The sequence below is a fragment of the Microcaecilia unicolor genome, chromosome 1, assembly GCF_901765095.1.
Source record: "Microcaecilia unicolor chromosome 1, aMicUni1.1, whole genome shotgun sequence".
NCBI lineage: Eukaryota > Metazoa > Chordata > Amphibia > Gymnophiona > Siphonopidae > Microcaecilia > Microcaecilia unicolor.
The window spans coordinates 407,190,143-407,211,648 of NC_044031.1; the positions used below are offsets into that span (position 1 = coordinate 407,190,143).

The window sequence follows — 21,506 nt, forward strand, 5'->3', positions numbered from 1 at the left end:
TTTACCGCAGTTTAGTAAAAGGACCCTGTGTTACCTACAATGCTACTACTAGGATAAACAAACACACCAATGCTCCAGAGTTTTACTATAATTCATTTTACCTTCCTATGATTTGTCCTTATGCTGAAAACCTGAAGATGAAATAATTGTGTCATCACCCTTGAGAAGCGATGACATCACATCTGTCCTGTATGGAGCCGAGGCTGGCCAGGTTTACATATTCAATGGAAACAAAACCATTTCAGGTCAGATGACGAACACCTGTAAATCCTGGATATCCCCTTGTCCAGAGGACTGGGTAAGAGACTACTACTGCTGTCCTACCGTTCAGCCAACAACATCTAGTACACAACACAGGAAGTCTTTGTAGTAACCAACACATACAAAAAAAAATAGTGTAATATTTGAACTGTGTGATTTTACAGGCATCTTCTTCAGATATAGAAAACCCAAGTTTGCCTAAGCGTCTAGGCCAGAAATGAAATGTTCACAATTACAAACGGCTTGCTGAATGTGGAGCCTATTGTGTTTCTTCCCTGCCCAATTTGTATGTTACATGCGTATTTTCCTGAACATGTCTTTTTCTAAAAAGGCTTGCTTCTGCTGCACATGTAGAAAGCCTAAGCACTGGTGCTTGCATGTATAGGTGGTGATTTTCACTACATACACATGTAGGTACCAACGCTTACATGTATAAGCACTATATTTTGCAGAATTCCACATATAGGAGGAGTCAGTTAAAAAGCTGGACTCCTAAAGGCAATTTTTTTACATTTTTATGGTTAAGCACAACTGTCCCCCTTAATCACTGTTCTATATACCTGGCTGAAATAAGTAAATTGCTGCCTTACAGGAGGTATAGAAGTAGATAGGGAAATGTTTTCAAATATATGAGTAGTCCATGCAACTTGGAAATATATGTTTAGTATTTGGACCACTATTTAAAAAAACCCAAACAAACCTAAATTTATGCCCATTTTCAGTCAAATGTAGCATTCCAAGGGGTCATTTTACCAAGGTGCACTAATGGCATGCTAAAGATTAGTGTGCACTCTGATTGTATACCTATAGGCTGCATGGCACTTAGCACACACTAATTCATTTGCATATGCTAAATCTGTTAATGCACCTTAGTAAATGGACCCCTAAGTTCTCAAAATTTGTACATGGGGTGCAGCCATTCTAAAATAACCTCCATAATGTAATGTTGCCATAACCCAATAAACTAGGTATTCTGTTTTCTTACATGATTATGTTCTAACATTTCTTTAAATAATTCACATTCAAGAAGCTTTTTACAAATCATATAGACTGTGGAAAGTAGTCTGCAACGTAACTGTGTTTCATTCTGCTTGTTCCATCCTTGAGGGCTTTTGACTTCCTTCTGGAGTCTTTAAGGGGATGGGATAGGATTTGATATACTGCCTTTCTGTGGTTGCAATCACTGTGGTTTACAGATTATATACAGTTACTTATTTTGTACCTGGGGCAATGGAGGGTTAAGTGACTTGCCCTGAGTCACAAGGAGCTCCTGCAGTAGGAATTGAACCCAGTTCCCCAGGTTCTTGGTCCACTGCACTAACCATTAAGCTACTCCTCCACTTCTCTATTTGTCCAAAAATCCTCTCTCATAATCATAGAAATTAATCTCTCTGCAAGTCTTGTTTTTAAAGAGATGCTGCTGGGCTTGGTGAGTTGAAAATGACTGATTGGTTTATAGCCAGGATGCAGCAGCATAGATATGCAAAATGAAGACTGAGAACTCAGCAGGAAGACATTCTGTAGACTAGAGAAAGCCAGTCCTATTTCTCAGCATATCTTCACTGCCACAGCATACCGGTAACCCAGATGGTCTCAAATTGTTTAAAAGGTTTTAAATTCCTATTTTAGAGAGTCTTTTACTAAGGTGTGCTTACGTTTTTAGCGCACGCTAAAATTGTGGGCGCGCTAAACGTTAGAGACGCCCATGGGGTCTCTAACATTTTGTGCACCCACAATTTTAGCGTGTGCTAAAAACATGAGCGCGCCGTAGTAAAAGACGCCCTTAGTAAGTCAAGAAGATGGAGGTAGGATATAGATTATGGATCAGTATTGCTTTGTAACCAGATCAGGTAGTTTTTTGTTATAATATATATTATATATCTATCTATCTATATCTATTTATTTGTTAATTCATTTTAAAATGTGCTGAATTGGGTCTATATAGTAGCTTCAGCTGAGTTCAATGCAGCAATAATCCTTCTCCACCATGTCTATTTTCTTGTAGGCACAATATGTACTAATTTCACCTGAAGTAAGTACCTGACTTTGTTACCATATCTTTTTTTAAGGTAATTAACTCTTCACTAGTAATAATCACTATTATTTTTATAGGACAAGTCCAGATTTGGAAGCAATGTTATCACTGTAAAATCAGGACAAAAGGTAAACAATTATTTTTTAAATCTTTACTGGTCATTTATTTTTTTTCCCAGAAATTTTTATTGAATTTTCATAAAGAACAAAATATATAAACCAACAACTAAATATATGCTATAAAATACAATACAAAGATTATGCATAGGATAAGGCATCACACTATGCTAGGCTGTATAGAGAGAGGTGTGACCAGCAGAAGAAAGGAGGTGTTGATGTCCCTGTATAAGTCGTTGGTGAGGCCCCACCTGGAGTATTGTGTTCAGTTTTGGAGGCTGTATCTTGCTAAGGATGTAAAAAGAATTGAAGCGGTGCAAAGAAAAGCTACAAAAATAGTATGGGATTTGCGTTACAAGACGTATGAGGAAAGACTTGCTGACCTGAACATGTATACCCTGGAGGAAAGGAGAAACGGGTGATATGATACAGACGTTCAAATATTTGAAAGGTATTAATCCACAAATAAACCTTTTCCGTAGATAGGAAGGCGGTAGAACTAGAGGACATGAAATGAGATTGAAGGGAGGCAGACTCCAGAAAAATGTCAGGAAGTATTTTTTCATGGAGAGAGTGGTGGATACTTGGAATGCCCTCCTGCGGGAGGCGGTGGAGATGAAAACGGTAACGGAATTCAAAAATGCGTGGGATAAACATAAAGGAATCCTGTTCAGAAGGAATGGATCCTCAGAAGCTTAGCGGAGATTGGGTGGCAGAGCTGGTGGTATAATAAATCGGGGAAAAATGCTTAGCGGAGATTGGGTGGCAGAGCCAGTGGGGGGAGGTTGGGCTAGTGGTTGAGAGGCAGGGCTAGTGCTGGGCAGACTTCTACAGTCTGTGCCCTGAAAATGGCAGATACAAATCAGTCAGGTATACACATAAAGTAGCACATATGAGTTTATCTTGTTGGGCAGACTGGATGGACCGTACAGGTCTTTCTCTGCCGTCATATACTACGTTACTATCACGCTTATTTTTGAAAGAAAAGGACGCCCATCTTTTGACACAAATCGGGAGATGGGCATCCTTTTTGCAAGGTCGTCCAAATCGGCATAATCAAAAGTCAATTTTTGGACACCCTCGACTGCTTTCCATCGCGAGGACGACCAAAGTTCACGGGGGCGTGTCGGCAGGGTAGTGAAGGCGGGACTGGGGCGTGATTAGGAGATGGTCGTCCTCGGCCGATAATAGAAAAAAGAAGGGTGTCCCTGACGAGCACTTGGCCGACTTTACTTGGTCCATTTCTTTTCACGACCAAGCCTCAAAAAGGTGCCCGAACTGACTAGATTACCACCAGAGGGAATCGGGGATGACCTCCCCTTACTCCCCCCAGTGGTCACTAACCCCTGCCCACCATAAAAAAAAGTTTAAAAATACTTTTTTGCCAGCCTCTATGCCAGCCTCAAATGCCATACTCAGGTCCATCGCAGCAGTATACAAGTCCCTGGAGCAGTTGTAGTGGGTGCAGTGTACTTCAGGCAGGCAGACCTGGGGGGGGGGGGGGGAGGTTCAGCACCCAAGTTAAGGGAGCTATAAACCTGGGAGCAATTTGTGAAGTCCACTGCAGTGCCCCATGGGTGCCCGGTTGGTGTCCTGGCATGTGAGGGGGCAGCAGTGCACTACAAATGCTGGCTCCTCTCATGACCAAAGGGCTTGGATTTGGACGTTTTTTTAAGATAGACGTCTTTGGTTTCCATTATTGCCGAAAACCGAGGACGACCATTTCTAAGGTCAACCTAAATGTCAAGATTTGGGCATCCCCTACCGTATTATCGAAACGAAAGATGGACATCCATCTTGTTTCGATAATACGCAGTGCCCCGCCCCTTCGCGGCACCAGCCTTATAGTTGGGCGCCCTTAGAGATGGTCGTCCACATTTGAAAATGCCCCTCTATGTCAGGGGCGTAGGTGCGTGCAGCCATGGGGGCCTGGGCCCCCGTAGATTTGGCCCTGAACCCCCCTGCCGACGACCCTCTCGACCCTCAGGACGTCAGACTCAGAAACAGAACGAAAGAAGAAGAGGACCTCAGCTGGCGGGGGTTGGGGTCCTCCGCCAGCAAAGGTAGGCGATGGCGGGGGAGGGTTGGTGGCGGGAGGGGGGGTCGAGAGGGTCATCGGCAGGAGGGGTCAATGTTGTTGTTGGTGGCGGTGGCGGGGGGGGGGTGGCTAAAATGTTCCCCCTCACCTCGAGCTTTGGACCCCCCTTCCCACCGAAGTCTGGCTATGCCCCTGCTCTATGTATTCTAGGAATTTTGGATTTCCAGAGAAAAGTAGCCAGAAGTTTATCAATTTGTTTATAAAATGAGGATTGGACAAGGACTGGAATCAGACAGTATAAAGTTTATTTTGGGAGAGATCATCATTTTAATGGTTTCAATCCTTCCCCACCATGAGATGTGTAAAGGATGCCATTGCAAAAGAAGATCCTTGAGAAATTTGACTATATGTTAGTGTCTTGTATTGTATAATGTAAATCAATACTAAGATATCTAAGCTCTTTAGAAGACCATGTGAGATTATACGGTTGAATTAGGCTGGGTACTGCATGTATATTTAGCGGTAGGACTTCTGTTTTAGATTAATTTTGTATCCAGAAAAAAATGAAAAGGATTGTATGAGAGAAAAAAGCGGGGGGAGAGAAGTCGTAGGATTAGAAATGTATAGTAGTATATCATCTGCATAAGCGGAGATTTTAAATTGTCCATTTTGATAAGTGATTCCTGTTATTGCAGCATGGAAGTTAATGGCAAGGAGAAGTGGTTCTAATGCCCAATTGACTAAATAAGGAGACAAGGGGCATCCTTGCCGCGTGCCTCTCTGTAAAGACACAGTGTCTGACAAATGATTATTGGCAATTATTTTAGCTGTAGGCTGAGCGTAGAGGACTTTAATTTTATTTATAAAGATTGGTGAGGCACCGAACTAATCAAGAACTAGGAATTGATAGTGCCATTCTACCCTATCAAAGGCATTTTCTGCATCCAAAGACATAGCTATAATGGGATAATCCTGGGACTTGGCAACGTGTGATAGTTGGAAAAATAGCCTGGAATTATTTGATATTAATCTATTTGGCATAAAGCCTATTTGAGTTGGAGATATAACTCCTACTAATTACTTTCTTCATTCTGTTAGCTAGCATTTTTGCGTAAATTTTATAATCTGAGTTGAGGAGGGAAATGGGTCTATAATTCTGTATTAATTGAGGATCTTTATTGGGTTTAGGTATAACTGAGATAACAGCTTCTGTGAATCTACTAGTTGAGACGTTTGAGAGGGTCCAGTACATTGAATAACTGTATAAGAATTGTAGAAAGAGAGCTTTGGAAAATTTTATAAAATTCAATAGGAATGCCATCGGGGCCAGGTGCTTTGTGGGAGGGAAGATCTTTGAGTGCTTGAAGAAAATCTTCTATATCGTATGTTTTTAAAAGAATTTTGTTGTCTGAAGCAGACCATTGCAGGTGTTTAAGATGAACAAGGAAACTCTCTATTTTTGTAGAGTCTTCACAGTGGCGTTCCTAGGGGTGCTGACACCCGGGGCGGTCGCTGATGTGCCCTGCCCCCCCCCGGTGCAGCGTGAACCCCCTCATCACCCCCCCACCCCGGCGAAAGAACCCCCCCCGGGTGCACGCCGCTGGGGGGGGGGGGGGGGGGTGCCGCACGCCGGTCAGCTTTGTTGTTTCCATGCTCCCTCTGCCCCGGAACAGGAAGTAACCTGTTCCGGGGCAGAGGGAGCATGGAAACAACAAAGCTGACCGGCACGTGGCACCCCTCCAGCGGCGTGCACCCGGGGCAGGCCGCACCCCCCCCCCCCCCCCCTTTGTACGCCACTGAGTCTTCATCTGTCTCAGATGTATATAAAGTGTTGTAAAATTGGTGGAACGATTTCAATATGTCAGCTGCCGATGTGACAACTTTATTTTTGTTGTTTTTAACTGATGGAATTTGAACTTTGATTCTTTTACATTTAAGATAATTTGCTAGTATCTTACCACTTTTGTTATCTCCATTGTAGTAATGTGATTTGGTATGAGAAATTTCCTGTGTGGCTAATTCACTAGCTATTTTGTTATATTGATACTTAAGCTGGTATAGTTCAGTTAGGAATTGCCTGTCTTGTGTAGAAAGAAGGTTGCCCTCGCATTCTTTAATTTGTTTTCCTAAACTTTCAAGTAAAGCATTTTGTTCTTTTCTTTTAAACGCTGCGATAGAAATCATTTCACCTCTTAATGTGGCCTTAAAGGTTTCCCATATGGTAAGAGGGGGAAGTGTGTTATCTGAGTTATTTCGAAAAAAAACTCAGAAATAAAGTTATTGATCCGTAATTTAGTTTCTTCATCAGATAAAAGATTCGCATTCAGACGCCACAAAGGGGATTTAGTACATACATAATAAGATGAAGATAAATTTAATGTGATAGGGGCACCCTTCTTCCCATGATTCAGGAAAACGATTGGCTATGCTCTCTGGACTTAAAGGATGCTTACACTCACATTTCGATACTTCCAGCTCACAGAAAATATCTGCGGTTTCGGCTGGGAACGCAGCACTTTCAGTACTGTGTGCTGCCCTTTGGCTTGGCCTGCGCCCAGGGTATTTACCAAGTGCCTGGCAGTCATTGCAGTGTCTCTACACAGACTGGGAGTTCATGTGTTCCCTTATCTTGACGATTGGCTGGTGAAGAGCACCTCCCAGGCAGGAGCTTTACAGTCCATGCGGATGACTAATCAAGTGCTGGAGCTACTAGGGTTTGTAATCAATTACCCAAAGTCCCATCTCAGCCCAGTTCAAAAATTGGAATTCATAGGGGCTCTGTTGTGCACGAAGACAGCTTGTGTCTATCTTCCCGAGCCAAGAGCAGACAATCTTCTGTCTCTGGTCTCCAGGGTTCAAGCGTCTCAGCAGATCACAGCTCAGCAGATGTTGAGACTTCTGGGGCACATGGCTTCCACAGTTCACGTACAGTGGGGGAAATAAGTATTTGATCCCTTGCTGATTTTGTAAGTTTGCCCACTGACAAAGACATGAGCAGCCCATAATTGAAGGGTAGGTTATTGGTAACAGTGAGAGATAGCACATCACAAATTAAATCCGGGAAATCACATTGTGGAAAGTATATGAATTTATTTGCATTCTGCAGAGGGAAATAAGTATTTGATCCCCCACCAACCAGTAAGAGATCTGGCCCCTACAGACCAGGTAGATGCTCCAAATCAACTCGTTACCTGCATGACAGACAGCTGTCGGCAATGGTCACCTGTATGAAAGACACCTGTCCACAGACTCAGTGAATCAGTCAGACTCTAACCTCTACAAAATGGCCAAGAGCAAGGAGCTGTCTAAGGATGTCAGGGACAAGATCATACACCTGCACAAGGCTGGAATGGGCTACAAAACCATCAGTAAGACGCTGGGCGAGAAGGAGACAACTGTTGGTGCCATAGTAAGAAAATGGAAGAAGTACAAAATGACTGTCAATCGACAAAGATCTGGGGCTCCACGCAAAATCTCACCTCGTGGGGTATACTTGATCATGAGGAAGGTTAGAAATCAGCCTACAACTACAAGGGGGGAACTTGTCAATGATCTCAAGGCAGCTGGGACCACTGTCACCACGAAAACCATTGGTAACACATTACGACATAACGGTTTGCAATCCTGCAGTGCCCGCAAGGTCCCCCTGCTCCGGAAGGCACATGTGACGGCCCGTCTGAAGTTTGCCAGTGAACACCTGGATGATGCCGAGAGTGATTGGGAGAAGGTGCTGTGGTCAGATGAGACAAAAATTGAGCTCTTTGGCATGAACTCAACTCGCCGTGTTTGGAGGAAGAGAAATGCTGCCTATGACCCAAAGAACACCGTCCCCACTGTCAAGCATGGAGGCGGAAATGTTATGTTTTGGGGGTGTTTCTCTGCTAAGGGCACAGGACTACTTCACCGCATCAATGGGAGAATGGATGGGGCCATGTACCGTACAATTCTGAGTGACAACCTCCTTCCCTCCGCCAGGGCCTTAAAAATGGGTCGTGGCTGGGTCTTCCAGCACGACAATGACCCAAAACATACAGCCAAGGCAACAAAGGAGTGGCTCAGGAAGAAGCACATTAGGGTCATGGAGTGGCCTAGCCAGTCACCAGACCTTAATCCCATTGAAAACTTATGGAGGGAGCTGAAGCTGCGAGTTGCCAAGCGACAGCCCAGAACTCTTAATGATTTAGAGATGATCTGCAAAGAGGAGTGGACCAAAATTCCTCCTGACATGTGTGCAAACCTCATCATCAACTACAGAAGACGTCTGACCGCTGTGCTTGCCAACAAGGGTTTTGCCACCAAGTATTAGGTCTTGTTTGCCAGAGGGATCAAATACTTATTTCCCTCTGCAGAATGCAAATAAATTCATATACTTTCCACAATGTGATTTTCCGGATTTAATTTGTGATGTGCTATCTCTCACTGTTACCAATAACCTACCCTTCAATTATGGGCTGCTCATGTCTTTGTCAGTGGGCAAACTTACAAAATCAGCAAGGGATCAAATACTTATTTCCCCCACTGTAACTCCCATGGCACATCTACACATGAGATCAGCTCAGTGGACCCTAGCTTCCCAGTGGTATCAAGCTACAGGGAATCTAGAGGATGTGATCCAGCTGTCCACCGACTTTCAGAATTCCCTTCAGTGGTGGACAATTCGATCCAATCTGGTTTTGGGGCGCCCATTCCAAATTCCTCAGCCACAAAAAGTGCTGACGACGGATGCATCCCTCCTAGGGTGGGGAGCGCATGTAGATGGGCTTAATACTTAAGGAGCTTGGTCCCTTCAGGAAAACGTCGTCAGCTCAACCTCCTGGAGCTGCGAGCGATCTGGAACGCTCTAAAGGCTTTCAGAGATCGGCTATCCAAACAAATTATTCTAAGTCAAATAGACAATCAGGTTGAGATGTACTACCTCAACAAGCAAGGGGGTACTGAATCTCGCCCTCTGTGTCAGGAAGCCGTACAGATGAGGCTTTGGGCTCCCCAACACGGCATGTTTCTCCAAGCCATTTATCTAGCCGGCGTAAACAACAGTCTGGCCGACAGGTTGAGCAGGATAATGCAACTTCACGAGTGGGTTGCTGAACATGGCTGTAGCCAGGAAGCCACTCAACTCAATCACAAGGTCCCTCAGTTCTGTTCCAGACTACAGGCCCACGGCAGGCTAGCGTCGGATGCCTTTCTCCTTCATTGGGGGACAGGCCTTCTATACACGTATCCTCCCATACCTCTGGTGGGGAAGACTTTGCTGAAACTCAAGCAAGACTGAGGGACCATGATTCTGATAGCACCCTTTTGGCCCCGTCAGATCTGGTTTCCTCTTCTTCTGGAGTTATCTTCCGAAGAACCGTGGAGATTGGACTGTTTTCCAACCCTCATTACTCAGAACGAGGGGGCGCTTCTACATCCCAACCTCCAGTCTCTGGCTCTCACGGCCTGGATGTTGAGAGCTTAGAATTCGCCTCCTTGGGTCTTTCTGAGGGTGTCTCCCGAGTCTTGCTTGCTTCCAGGAAAGATTCCACTGAAAGGTGTTACTCCTTTAAATGGAAGAGGTTTGCCGTCTGGTGTGACAGCAGGGCCCTAGATCCCTTTTCTTGTCCTACACAGACCCTGCTTGAATATCTTCTATACTTATCAGAGTCTGGTCTCAAGACCAACTCAGTAAGAGAGCACCTTAGTGCGATTAGTGCTTATCATCAATGTGTAGAAGGTCAGCCTATCTCTGGACAGCCTTTGTTCGCTTCATGAGAGGTTTGCTTTTGTCAAAGCCCCCTGTCAAGCCTCCTCCAGTGTCATGGGATCTCAATGTCGTTCTGACCCAGCTGATGAAACCCCCTTTTGAGCCACTGAATTCCTGCCATCTGAAGTACTTGACCTGGAAGGTCATTTTCTTGGTGGCTGTTACTTCAGCTCGTAGGGTCAGTGAGCTTCAGGCTCTAGTGGGTCATGCTCCTTATCTTAAATTTCATCATAACAGAGTAGTCCTCCGCACGCACCCTAAGTTCCTGCCGAAGGTGGGGTCGGAGTTCCATCTGAACCAGTCGATTGTCTTGCCAACATTCTTTCCCCGTCCTCATACCCGTCCAGGCGAAAGCAAGCTGCACACTTTGGACTGCAAAAGAGCATTGGCCTTTTACGTGGAGCGGACAAGCCCCCACAGACAGTCCGCCCAGTTGCTTATTTCTTTTAACCCCAACAAGAGGGGAGTTGCTGTCGGGAAACGCACCATATCTAATTGGCTAGCAGATTGCATTTCCTTCATTTATGCCCAAGCTGGGCTGACTTTAGAGGGCCATGTCACGGCTCATAATGTTAGAGCCATGGCTGCGTCAGTGGCTCATCTGAGGTCAGCCACTATTGAAGAGATCTGCAAGGCTGCGACGTGGTCATCAGTCCACACATTCACATCTCACTACTGCCTTCAGCAGGACAGTCGACGCGACAGTCGGTTTGGGCAATCGGTGCTGCAGAATATGTTTGGGGTTTAGAATCCAACTCCAACCCTCCTAGGCCCATTTTTATTCTGTTCCAGGCTGCACTCTCAGTTAGCTGTTTTCTTGTTTCAGGTCAATCTCTGTTATGTCCTCACCGTTGCGAGGTACAATTGACCAATGGTTATTGTTTTGAGTGAGCCTGGGGGCTAGGGATACCCCACACATGAGAATATCAGCCTGCTTGTCCTCGGAAAAAGCGAAGTTTCCTACCTGAAGCAGGTATTCTTCGAGGACAGCATATTCTCACAAACCCTCCCACCTCCCCTTTGGAGTTGTTTTTCTGTTAAACTATTGGATTCAACTGAGGAGCGTGACCGCACGACAGGCGGGAAACTACGTGCGCGCAAGCACGGTTCGAGCGCCATGCACGGTGGAACGCTCCAGAAGAGACTTCTGTAGATTTTTTACTGAAAATCCTCCGGGGCTGACGTGACGTCACCCACACATGAGAATATCCAGCCTGCTGTCCTCGGAGAATACCTGCTTCAGGTAAGAAACTTCGCTATATCTGCTGTATCTGAATGTACACCACTTCAATAGCGTTGCAGGTGGCTTATATATTTAGGTGTTTCTGTTCCTGGAGGGTTCACAATAAAAAAAAATATTGGTGGGATTTGAACCTGGGTCCCTTCGTTTACAGACCACTACACTAACCACTAGGCTGCTCCTCAGACTTGCTTCCTGCTGTAAGATTGCCCATAATACCTGCAGCTGCCATACAGCCTAGTTTTCCTTTTCAGTTTCACTTTCAGGGGAGAAAGATGGGGACAGCAACCATTGGGGGTATTAAGGAGAGGTCATACTTTAATCCCTCCGGTGTTTAGCTGCTCAATCAGAGCACCTTTTGGTACCCTGGACTTGACTGAAACAGGTCTAACTTAGGATGTCGTCCTTTTTAGGCTTGGACGTTTCTGCCCGTTTGGTATTCACTGTTGCAGATCCTGATTTTGGGCTTTCCCTGGTCCCACCTAAAACACGCCCTTATGCTACGTGGACATACTGCAGTGTTGGATGTCCCTTTTCTGCCTTTGCAAAATCAGGATTTGAATGTTTCATTTGGGCATTTTGGGATGTCCATATCCTTCAAAAATAAGTATCATAATCAGTAGTATGGGAAGAATTATGTTTAAATATCTGTATTGTCATCAGCCACTCAGTAAACAATGACAAACTGGAACAATTAACAGAATAACACGACAATGAACAGTTTTTGAATTTTTTCCCTCCTCCTCCTGTTATCAGTCCCCAAATGCCCATTCCCCCCTCTATCCTCCCTCCACTCCCTCCCCCAATGTTCAACATGGAAATAAACATACTGAAGCCACACAACCTTATGGTCAAGGAAGGAGTTGTGTGGAAAGAATTAAGAGCCTGATTCAAATCTCTACCCAAAAGACATATTGGAAAAAAAAATCCAAAGTGAAAACATGGGATTGCCATATGAAAAAGGGTAGCTGCTCAAGGGCATGGCGTAATGCATGAATTTTGCTATTTATTTGCCCTCAGTGCATGTTTTTGGCCTCACAACATCAGCAAAATAAAAAGATGCAAAGTTTGCAAGTCCAACATTACTATGAAAATAATTTTGAGCTGGCATTTTTTCTCATGGGATCATCAGGCCATTATGGCACAAACTGATGCTTCCTATGAGCCTTTAAAGGGGCTGGTACCAATCACAACCACCCAGGTCGCCCCCAGATCTACTCAAGATTTTCAGTGCCTAGCAGCTGGAGCAGGAGTGATGCCCTGTCACCTCTGTCCAATTAAGCACCGAGGATCAAATTGGTACCAGTAAACCCCTAGTGCTAGCCGCCCAGTATTACCTCTAGGAGGGGGCAAACTGCTGTATAACGGACAGGCAACAGAAAAGTTACATCCTAAAGTACTGGAATTTTTTTATGCAACCCATTTGAAAAGCCAATCATTTAGAGTGTTATAAAGAAATGTTCCTACGTTATAGTGTGATTCTCACAGGGCTGAATGAAGCTGGAACCCAAGTTACTGTATATTAGCATAACAGAGGGAACAACCCACTTCACTCTTGAAATAGCCCTTTTTTAATATGCTTGCTTTTGTATTGTTTCAGACTGAAGTGGTTGTAGCAGCTGAAAGAAGTTCAATGAAGGCCAGACTCTCTGGTGCTCTCCATGTCTACAGCCTGTAATCTTAAACTGGTACCATATTTTGGAAAAGCCACATTTCAATTAAGCATTATGATATGGTAAAGGGCTACTGTAGCATGTTGCTTACAAGCCCATCTTGTGCCAGCCTTCAAAAGATAAGCGGTAGTGTTGCCAAATATGTAAGTGAATTGTAGCTCCCTGAATTTTTGCACAATTATGATTATAGGCCACAGGAAATACAGGCACTTTTCTGAGAAAAGGAATGGTGACAGCACTCGAAGCCCTGTACTTCATCTCTGTATCTACAAAACTAATCATAAGGATCAGATTTTGGGATGTACATACAACAGGGCTTCACAAATCTGTCATGGTAATCATACAGCTAGACAGTGAATAGGAATAATATTCAGTGAAAATTTGTATGCATTAGAAACTGTCTATGTGAATTTCTCTTATGCCTAGTTGATTGTAGATATACTGAAACTTCAACTGGCTACTGGGTTTCTAAGACAGACTTCGGAAGCTGTGGTTCACTTTAATTTTATACTGGTTGACTAAGAACCCATTGCAGTCTCATAACAGGTTCTTTTCTTCTACCCCATTCCCCAAGCAGAACTCAGGATTAAGACATGCCTTTTAAAACAAGAGACTTGAGATTTATAAGATTGATGAAGAGTTATACTGAGCTTGCCTTCTGTATTTACATTTGTAAGTGTTTTAAGATAGACGTGTACAGTTAAACATTACTTTGCTGAGGCGTGATATTTGTAACCAACTCAGCTAGGATAGCAGTTCATCCTGCAACTTTATGAATGCAAACTGGTCATAATGCTTTCAGCATAACAGATAAATGCATGCTACACTGAAGACAGCAAATACAGTTTACAACAGCAAAACTTAAAATCAAAAACAGAAGACATCAGGAACAACTGGTGAAAATTACCAAAAAATATAAATATAAAATTAAAAAAGCCCAAACTATTATTCTAAATATGTAGGTGGGTTCACATTAAATACCAGAAAGCTCTATGCTTTGTTTAATAATCTATCCGCAGACCAACTAGCAAATTGCTTTGAGGAGAAAATTAATAAAATTAGACAAGAAATAAAAGACTCCAGCACCAATATTGACAAATATATTCTTCTATCTGTCAATTCTGCTGTATGGCACCCAGCAGACAGAACATGGCCTGACTTCTCCCCTCCCCCACTGGATCAGGTAAAAAAATTTTTTATCCAAGTATGCAATGTCAAAATGTATTTTAGACATGTGTCCTATCTATCTTCTAAGGTCAGCTCCCGACCTATTTATCAACTGTTTTACAATCATACTTATCCTTCATGTTATTGAATGGACTATTCCCTGAAAATGATGGTAAAATCATTCTAACACCTATCCCAAAGAACACAGTAGAAGCGAAGCATCTAATTATAGACTTGTAGCCTCTATTCCTTTATTGGTAAAAGTGATGGAAGGTTTAGTAGCTAGTAAACTCATGGAGTTCCTACCAGCCTTTTCCATCCTTCACAGTACACAGTCGGAATTTCGGCCATCCTTTAGCACGAAACAGTGCTCATTATCCTTATTGCAAATTTCAGAAAAGAGTTGAGCATGGGCAGAAAAATCATAATTTTACAATTTGATCTGTCCAGTGCCTTCGCCACTGTTGACCATAATATATTGTTATACTTATTAGACCACTTTGGTATTAGTGGAACTGTATTAAAGTGGTTCCACAGTTTTCTATTATCAAAATCCTAACAAGTAAAATAATCAGGTCATATCCACAAGGATCTCCTTTATCTCCAATATTATTCAATATCATGATGGCACCACTGGGTTACTTGCTTTATCTATGCTGATGATGTCACCATTTATATCCCCTTCAAAAGGGAATTATGAGAAATTATATACGAGATTAAAACCAGTTTAGATCTGATGGAATCTTGGGCATCCAGTTTCAAACTCAAATTAAATTGGGAAAAGACTAAATTCCTCATACTTACCAACCCCTTTCAACCCCTTTCATTAAAAAACGTAATTACTGACAACACACCATATGCTTTAGATCAATCGTTGAAAATCCTGGGCATCACCATCGACCAGCATTTATCATTTGAAGCTCAGGTCTCAAAGGTGGTCTTGAGCATCTTCTATACACTATGGAAGTTAAAAAGGTTGTGTCCTTTCATCCCAAGCTCCACAATTCATACAGTCACCCAATCTCTGGTAATATCCAGATTTTATTATCGTAATGCTATGTATGCGGGTATTAAAATCTCACTCCTTAAAAAAATTACAAACAGCACAAAATACCGCTACCCACATTGTATGCAGTGCTCCTCGCTTTGAGAAGGCTTCCCTTTTCTTGTTAAGACTTCACTGGCTTCCCATAAACGCCAGGATCACATTTAAAATATGCATAACTGTTTATCATATATAGATTATCACCCTCCTACATGCAACAACTAATTGATATATCTTCAAGTAATACAGTAAAAACATCTAGAGAATTCCTCGCGCGTCATTATCCAAACTGCAAAGGTCTTTCTTACAAATCAATGCTTGTTGCAGGATTCACATATCAGAGTACAAACTTTGGAATTCTCTACCCAAGCAATTAAAGTGCTTAGAAGGTTATCCAAGATTCCATAAATTACTAAAGGCTTTTCTATTGAGTACATATCTTATCAAAAGACAATAAACTAAAGTTGCTGTCTCTCTTCAACATAACCAATACTCTAGCCTAGCTTTATGACAAACACACAATTATTCCTAATATGTTAAATGTTATAATTAATTATCTGTATCATATTTTTGATGTTTTTCTTGAATGTAAGCCACATTGAACCTGAGCTTGTTCGGACACAAATGTCATAAATAAATAATAAAATATATTGGTGAATTCTGCTGATGTTTACTAACAGGGAAGCAACACCCTCAGAAAATGATTATAATGCTTTGCATCTTACAGACAAGAAGGGCTAATTTTACAGCAGTGTCCTCTCCATCTGTAAAAGTCAATGTGATGAAGGACTATTTTTAGGACACCTGATGAAAGGGGTGATTTCAAAATGTCTGATTGTGACAGTCACCATAATCAGGGGGGGGGGAGTACCATCATAGGATCAGCGCATTTGAGTCATAAAATGCAGTAAGAAAGGGGGCTTGTACTCTGACAAATTGGCTTCTGGTCATTATTGGACTTTTGTGTGTATAACCTAAGATTATGCTGACAGTTACTGGTATATTACAAGGACTGAAAATTCTATAAAATTCAAGTGCAGTATGTTTCTGAATTTATTTATAAGGGAAAAGGCAGATCATGAAATTAATGAACTGTTTTAAAATTGTTTAAATAAAACAAAGCTTTTACAATAGCTGTATTGCTTTTTTTTTTAAATTATTGTATCTTGCTACTCTTTGGGATTCTGTCAGGTATTTGTGACCTGAATTAGCCATTGCTGGAAGCAGGATACTAGGCTAGATGGATCATTGGTCTGATCTGTTGGAATAATGTATTGTATTTTACATGCATTGCCTGTCAGAAATTGTTTTTCTCTGTGATTACTCTGTGACCTCTGATGTGAATTACTTAGAGAGGTCACAGCTATGCAACTTCCTGTGGGGGTTAGGCACAGCACATGGAGCTCATGATCTCTCCTAACCTGAGAGGATCCATGGTGTGAGCATCCATTACCATCTAAGCACATGGAAAGAGCTGATAATACAAATGTATAGTATTATGTATATATAAGCCTGTCTGATTATAATCTAACTACAAACTGTGAGTAAACAGATGTTTTGTTACTTCAACTTTAAAGTGACTCAGCAGTGAATTATTCTGGGGTGTATGTGAGAGAGATGAAGAAAAGAAATTAACATTTCTAAAGCTGAAGCTGTGTGTATAAAAATCTGCTAATTATTTACTACAAATAATCCAACAAAAGGGTTATGGGCCCAGGAATTGAAAAAGAAGAGAAATATTACCAGGCAGTAAAAAAGCCACATTTTTCTCTTAAGTTTTAAAAGAAAGATTCAGTCTGTCTCTCTCTCCCCCCACACACCAAACAGCAGGCAAGGCTAAGAAAATGGCTGAGGGAGGAAATTCACCATTTTTCTACTCTCTCAAGGTGCCTAAATTAACTGAGTTTAATTATCAGCAGTGGGAACTAAGATTCAGATGTCTCCTTCAAGCAAAGAAATTAAATATATGCTTAGACCAAAACAGAACAGCTGAAAATATGGCTGAATGGGACAATGCAAACTATTATGTGAAGTGCATGTTTTTGGAAGCTCTCTCAGAGAAACAAGCCATATTAGTGGAGGGAAAAGATACAGCAAAGGACATTTTATATAAACTGAGAACTATGTATGCAACTACATATGCAAAGCAGCAACCAATTTGGTTGGCAGAGTTGAATGAAACCAAATTAAGGGATAAAAGTAAATGTAATGATCACATTATGCATCTTATGTCTTCATTTCAAAAGTTAGAACTTTCTGGAATTCCCATGTGTGATGCATTGAAAAGAGCATTTCTTTTACCTCACTATCAAAGAAGTTTGATGTTTTTAGGTCTGTAAATGAAGCCATTGAAGGGCAATCTTTTGAACAGGCAGCATCAAAACTAAGGCAGGAATGCATAATAAATGATTCTGAGGAGATGTGTTCTCAAAGCAAGTCAGAGAGAAATGAAACTAATTTCTTGGCAAAGAACAGAGGAAGGCGGAGCTATGGGAAAACTCCACCCAAGAGCAAGCTGATTTGCTATTCATGTGGAAAGGAGGGACATGTATCTAAATGGTGTAAGGAAACACAAAACACCCCCTCTAGCTCACCTAAGCCAATGGAACAAAAGAATTTTCCAAGCAATGATAAACATAAGGGCTTTCTAATGGCAGAAAAATCTTTGACTATGGTAAATAATAATTCAAATGAAAGTACTTGGATTTTGGATTCGGGGAGCACATGCCATTTAACCAATTGTAAGGATTTCTTTCAGGAAATGAGTCCAGAAGAAGGTATTCTTAATACTGCAAACGCAGGGACTGCTAAGATCCAAGCAAAAGGCATTGGATTCTTAAAATGCAAAGTGTCTAATGAAGTTAAAGAAATTCCTGTAAGTGATGTCTTGTATATTCCCCAAGCAGTTTGCAATATGCTTAGTGTATCTACATTAGATAAGAAGGGATTTGTGATTCATTTTGAAAACAGTAAGTGCACAATCTCTAAAAATGATGAAGTGTATGCTGAAGCTTTTATGCATAATGATGTTTATAAACTGAGCATTTCAGGTGAAGCCTCACATCTGGCGCAAGTAAGGAAGAATGATGGTAAATGTAGTCTGGAAATCTGGCACCGCCACCTGGGACATCGTGATTTTAAGGTGATCCAGGATCTTTACAGTAAGCAACTAGCCACTGGCATTCAGATAAGTGCAGATGCTGGTAAAATGGAGAAATGCATAGACTGTGTTACTCAAAAAGGTGTGAGACCCTCATTTCCTGCATACACAGGAAATAGGAGTAATAAAGTACTGGACTTAATACACAGTGACTTATGTGGACCGTTTAATATCCCATCATTGGGAAATAACAGATTTGTGCTAATATTCTTGGATGATTTCTCTAGATACTGTGTGGCCTATTTGCTGAAAGAAAAAAGTCAAGTCACAGACATGCTGAAGAAATACGTAGCCATGGTGAGCAATAAATTTGAAAGAAAACCAAAGGTTCTTCAGACCGACAATGGTGGTGAGTTCACTTCACAAAGCATGCGCACATTTCTAGAACAAGAAGGCATTCAGCATATCACAACAGTAGCTTATACACCAGAGCAAAATTCTGTTGCAGAGAGAAAATTTAGGTCACTTGTGGAAATGACCAGATGTATGCTGTCAGATAGCAATCTCCCTAAAAGACTATGGGGGGAAGCCATTCTCACAGCAGTGTACCTACAAAACAGAATGCCAACTAAAGGCGCTGAGCGCACACCACATGAGACATGGCATGGTAGGAAACCAAACCTGTCACACATAAGAACATTTGGAAGTACAGCATATGCTCATGTACCAAAGCAAAGAAGGCATAAGCTGGATTCCACAACAGAAAGGGGCATTTTAGTTGGCTATGCTCCAGGACACAAAGGATATAGAATTTTGAATCTGAAAACTGGCATTGTTGGCATAAGACATGTTACATATTTTGATGAAAACAAAAGGGTTGATAAAGGCTGGATTATCCCAGATGAGCCTTATCATCCAGAATATGAAACTAGAACCATAATAGACATGCCAGTGTATATAAATGCCATACCAAGGCAGATGTCTGAAAGCAACTCATCTGTATCTAACGAGGAACAGGCAGAGGAAGCAGACACAGAAAGGATCATTGCAGAAGACAGTACAGTTGGAGAAGGGGAATCAATTGGAGAAGGACTCTCAGATTTAGAGGATGCGGAAAGGTCAGACCAACCTGTTGTCAGACGCTCATCCAGGGAAAACAAAGGTGTTCCACCCCCAAGACTGTCTTACCTAACAAAGTCAGCAGAAGCTCAAGAGCCCTTAACATGGGATGAGATTGAGAAAATGCCAGCAGAAGAAGCTGCTGAATGGCATAAAGCAGCACAAGAAGAAATTGATGCATTGGATAAAAATAATACTTGGATTCTTACAAAATTACCTCCTGGCAAGAAAGCTATAGGATGCAAATGGGTATTCAAGTTAAAAAGGAATGCACAAGGAAAAGTGGAAAGGTATAAAGCCAGATTAGTCGCAAAGGGATATCTTCAAAAATATGGAGAAGATTTTGATGAAGTGTTTGCACCTGTAGTGAAACACACGACAATTAGAACACTTCTGAGCATTGCAGTCTCAAAAGGCATGCAAGTCAACCACATTGATGTGAAAACAGCATTTCTTCATGGAGATATACAGTGGGGGAAATAAGTATTTGATCCCTTGCTGATTTTGTAAGTGTGCCCACTGACAAAGACATGAGCAGCCCATAATTGAAGGGTAGGTTATTGGTAACAGTGAGAGATAGCACATCACAAATTAAATCCGGAAAATCACATTGTGGAAAGTATATGAATTTATTTGCATTCTGCAGAGGGAAATAAGTATTTGATCCCCCACCAACCAGTAAGAGATCTGGCCCCTACAGACCAGGTAGATGCTCCAAATCAACTCGTTACCTGCATGACAGACAGCTGTCGGCAATGGTCACCTGTATGAAAGACACCTGTCCACAGACTCAGTGAATCAGTCAGACTCTAACCTCTACAAAATGGCCAAGAGCAAGGAGCTGTCTAAGGATGTCAGGGACAAGATCATACACCTGCACAAGGCTGGAATGGGCTACAAAACCATCAGTAAGACGCTGGGCGAGAAGGAGACAACTGTTGGTGCCATAGTAAGAAAATGGAAGAAGTACAAAATGACTGTCAATCGACAAAGATCTGGGGCTCCACGCAAAATCTCACCTCGTGGGGTATCCTTGATCATGAGGAAGGTTAGAAATCAGCCTACAACTACAAGGGGGGAACTTGTCAATGATCTCAAGGCAGCTGGGACCACTGTCACCACGAAAACCATTGGTAACACATTACGACATAACGGATTGTAATCCTGCAGTGCCCGCAAGGTCCCCCTGCTCCGGAAGGCATATGTGACGGCCCGTCTGAAGTTTGCCAGTGAACACCTGGATGATGCCGAGAGTGATTGGGAGAAGGTGCTGTGGTCAGATGAGACAAAAATTGAGCTCTTTGGCATGAACTCAACTCGCCGTGTTTGGAGGAAGAGAAATGCTGCCTATGACCCAAAGAACACCGTCCCCACTGTCAAGCATGGAGGTGGAAATGTTATGTTTTGGGGGTGTTTCTCTGCTAAGGGCACAGGACTACTTCACCGCATCAATGGGAGAATGGATGGGGCCATGTACCGTACAATTCTGAGTGACAACCTCCTTCCCTCCGCCAGGGCCTTAAAAATGGGTCGTGGCTGGGTCTTCCAGCACGACAATGACCCAAAACATACAGCCAAGGCAACAAAGGAGTGGCTCAGGAAGAAGCACATTAGGGTCATGGAGTGGCCTAGCCAGTCACCAGACCTTAATCCCATTGAAAACTTATGGAGGGAGCTGAAGCTGCGAGTTGCCAAGCGACAGCCCAGAACTCTTAATGATTTAGAGATGATCTGCAAAGAGGAGTGGACCAAAATTCCTCCTGACATGTGTGCAAACCTCATCATCAACTACAGAAGACGTCTGACCGCTGTGCTTGCCAACAAGGGTTTTGCCACCAAGTATTAGGTCTTTGTTTGCCAGAGGGATTAAATACTTATTTCCCTCTGCAGAATGCAAATAAATTCATATACTTTCCACAATGTGATTTTCCGGATTTAATTTGTGATGTGCTATCTCTCACTGTTACCA

The 21,506-nt window shown here is 42.4% G+C and overlaps 1 protein-coding gene across 1 annotated transcript in view; it reads left to right on the forward strand.

The window, feature by feature from the left end:
• The window catches only part of GPLD1 (glycosylphosphatidylinositol specific phospholipase D1), a 172,542-nt gene extending 156,739 nt beyond the window's left edge, over window positions 1-15,803 (forward strand). The window contains 4 exon segments of the mRNA XM_030185601.1: window positions 138-298; window positions 2,267-2,293; window positions 2,374-2,424; window positions 13,034-15,803. Coding sequence (XP_030041461.1) covers window positions 138-298; window positions 2,267-2,293; window positions 2,374-2,424; window positions 13,034-13,111 — 317 coding nt within the window. The 3' untranslated portion in view covers window positions 13,112-15,803.
• The last annotated feature ends 5,703 nt before the right edge of the window (window positions 15,804-21,506 follow it).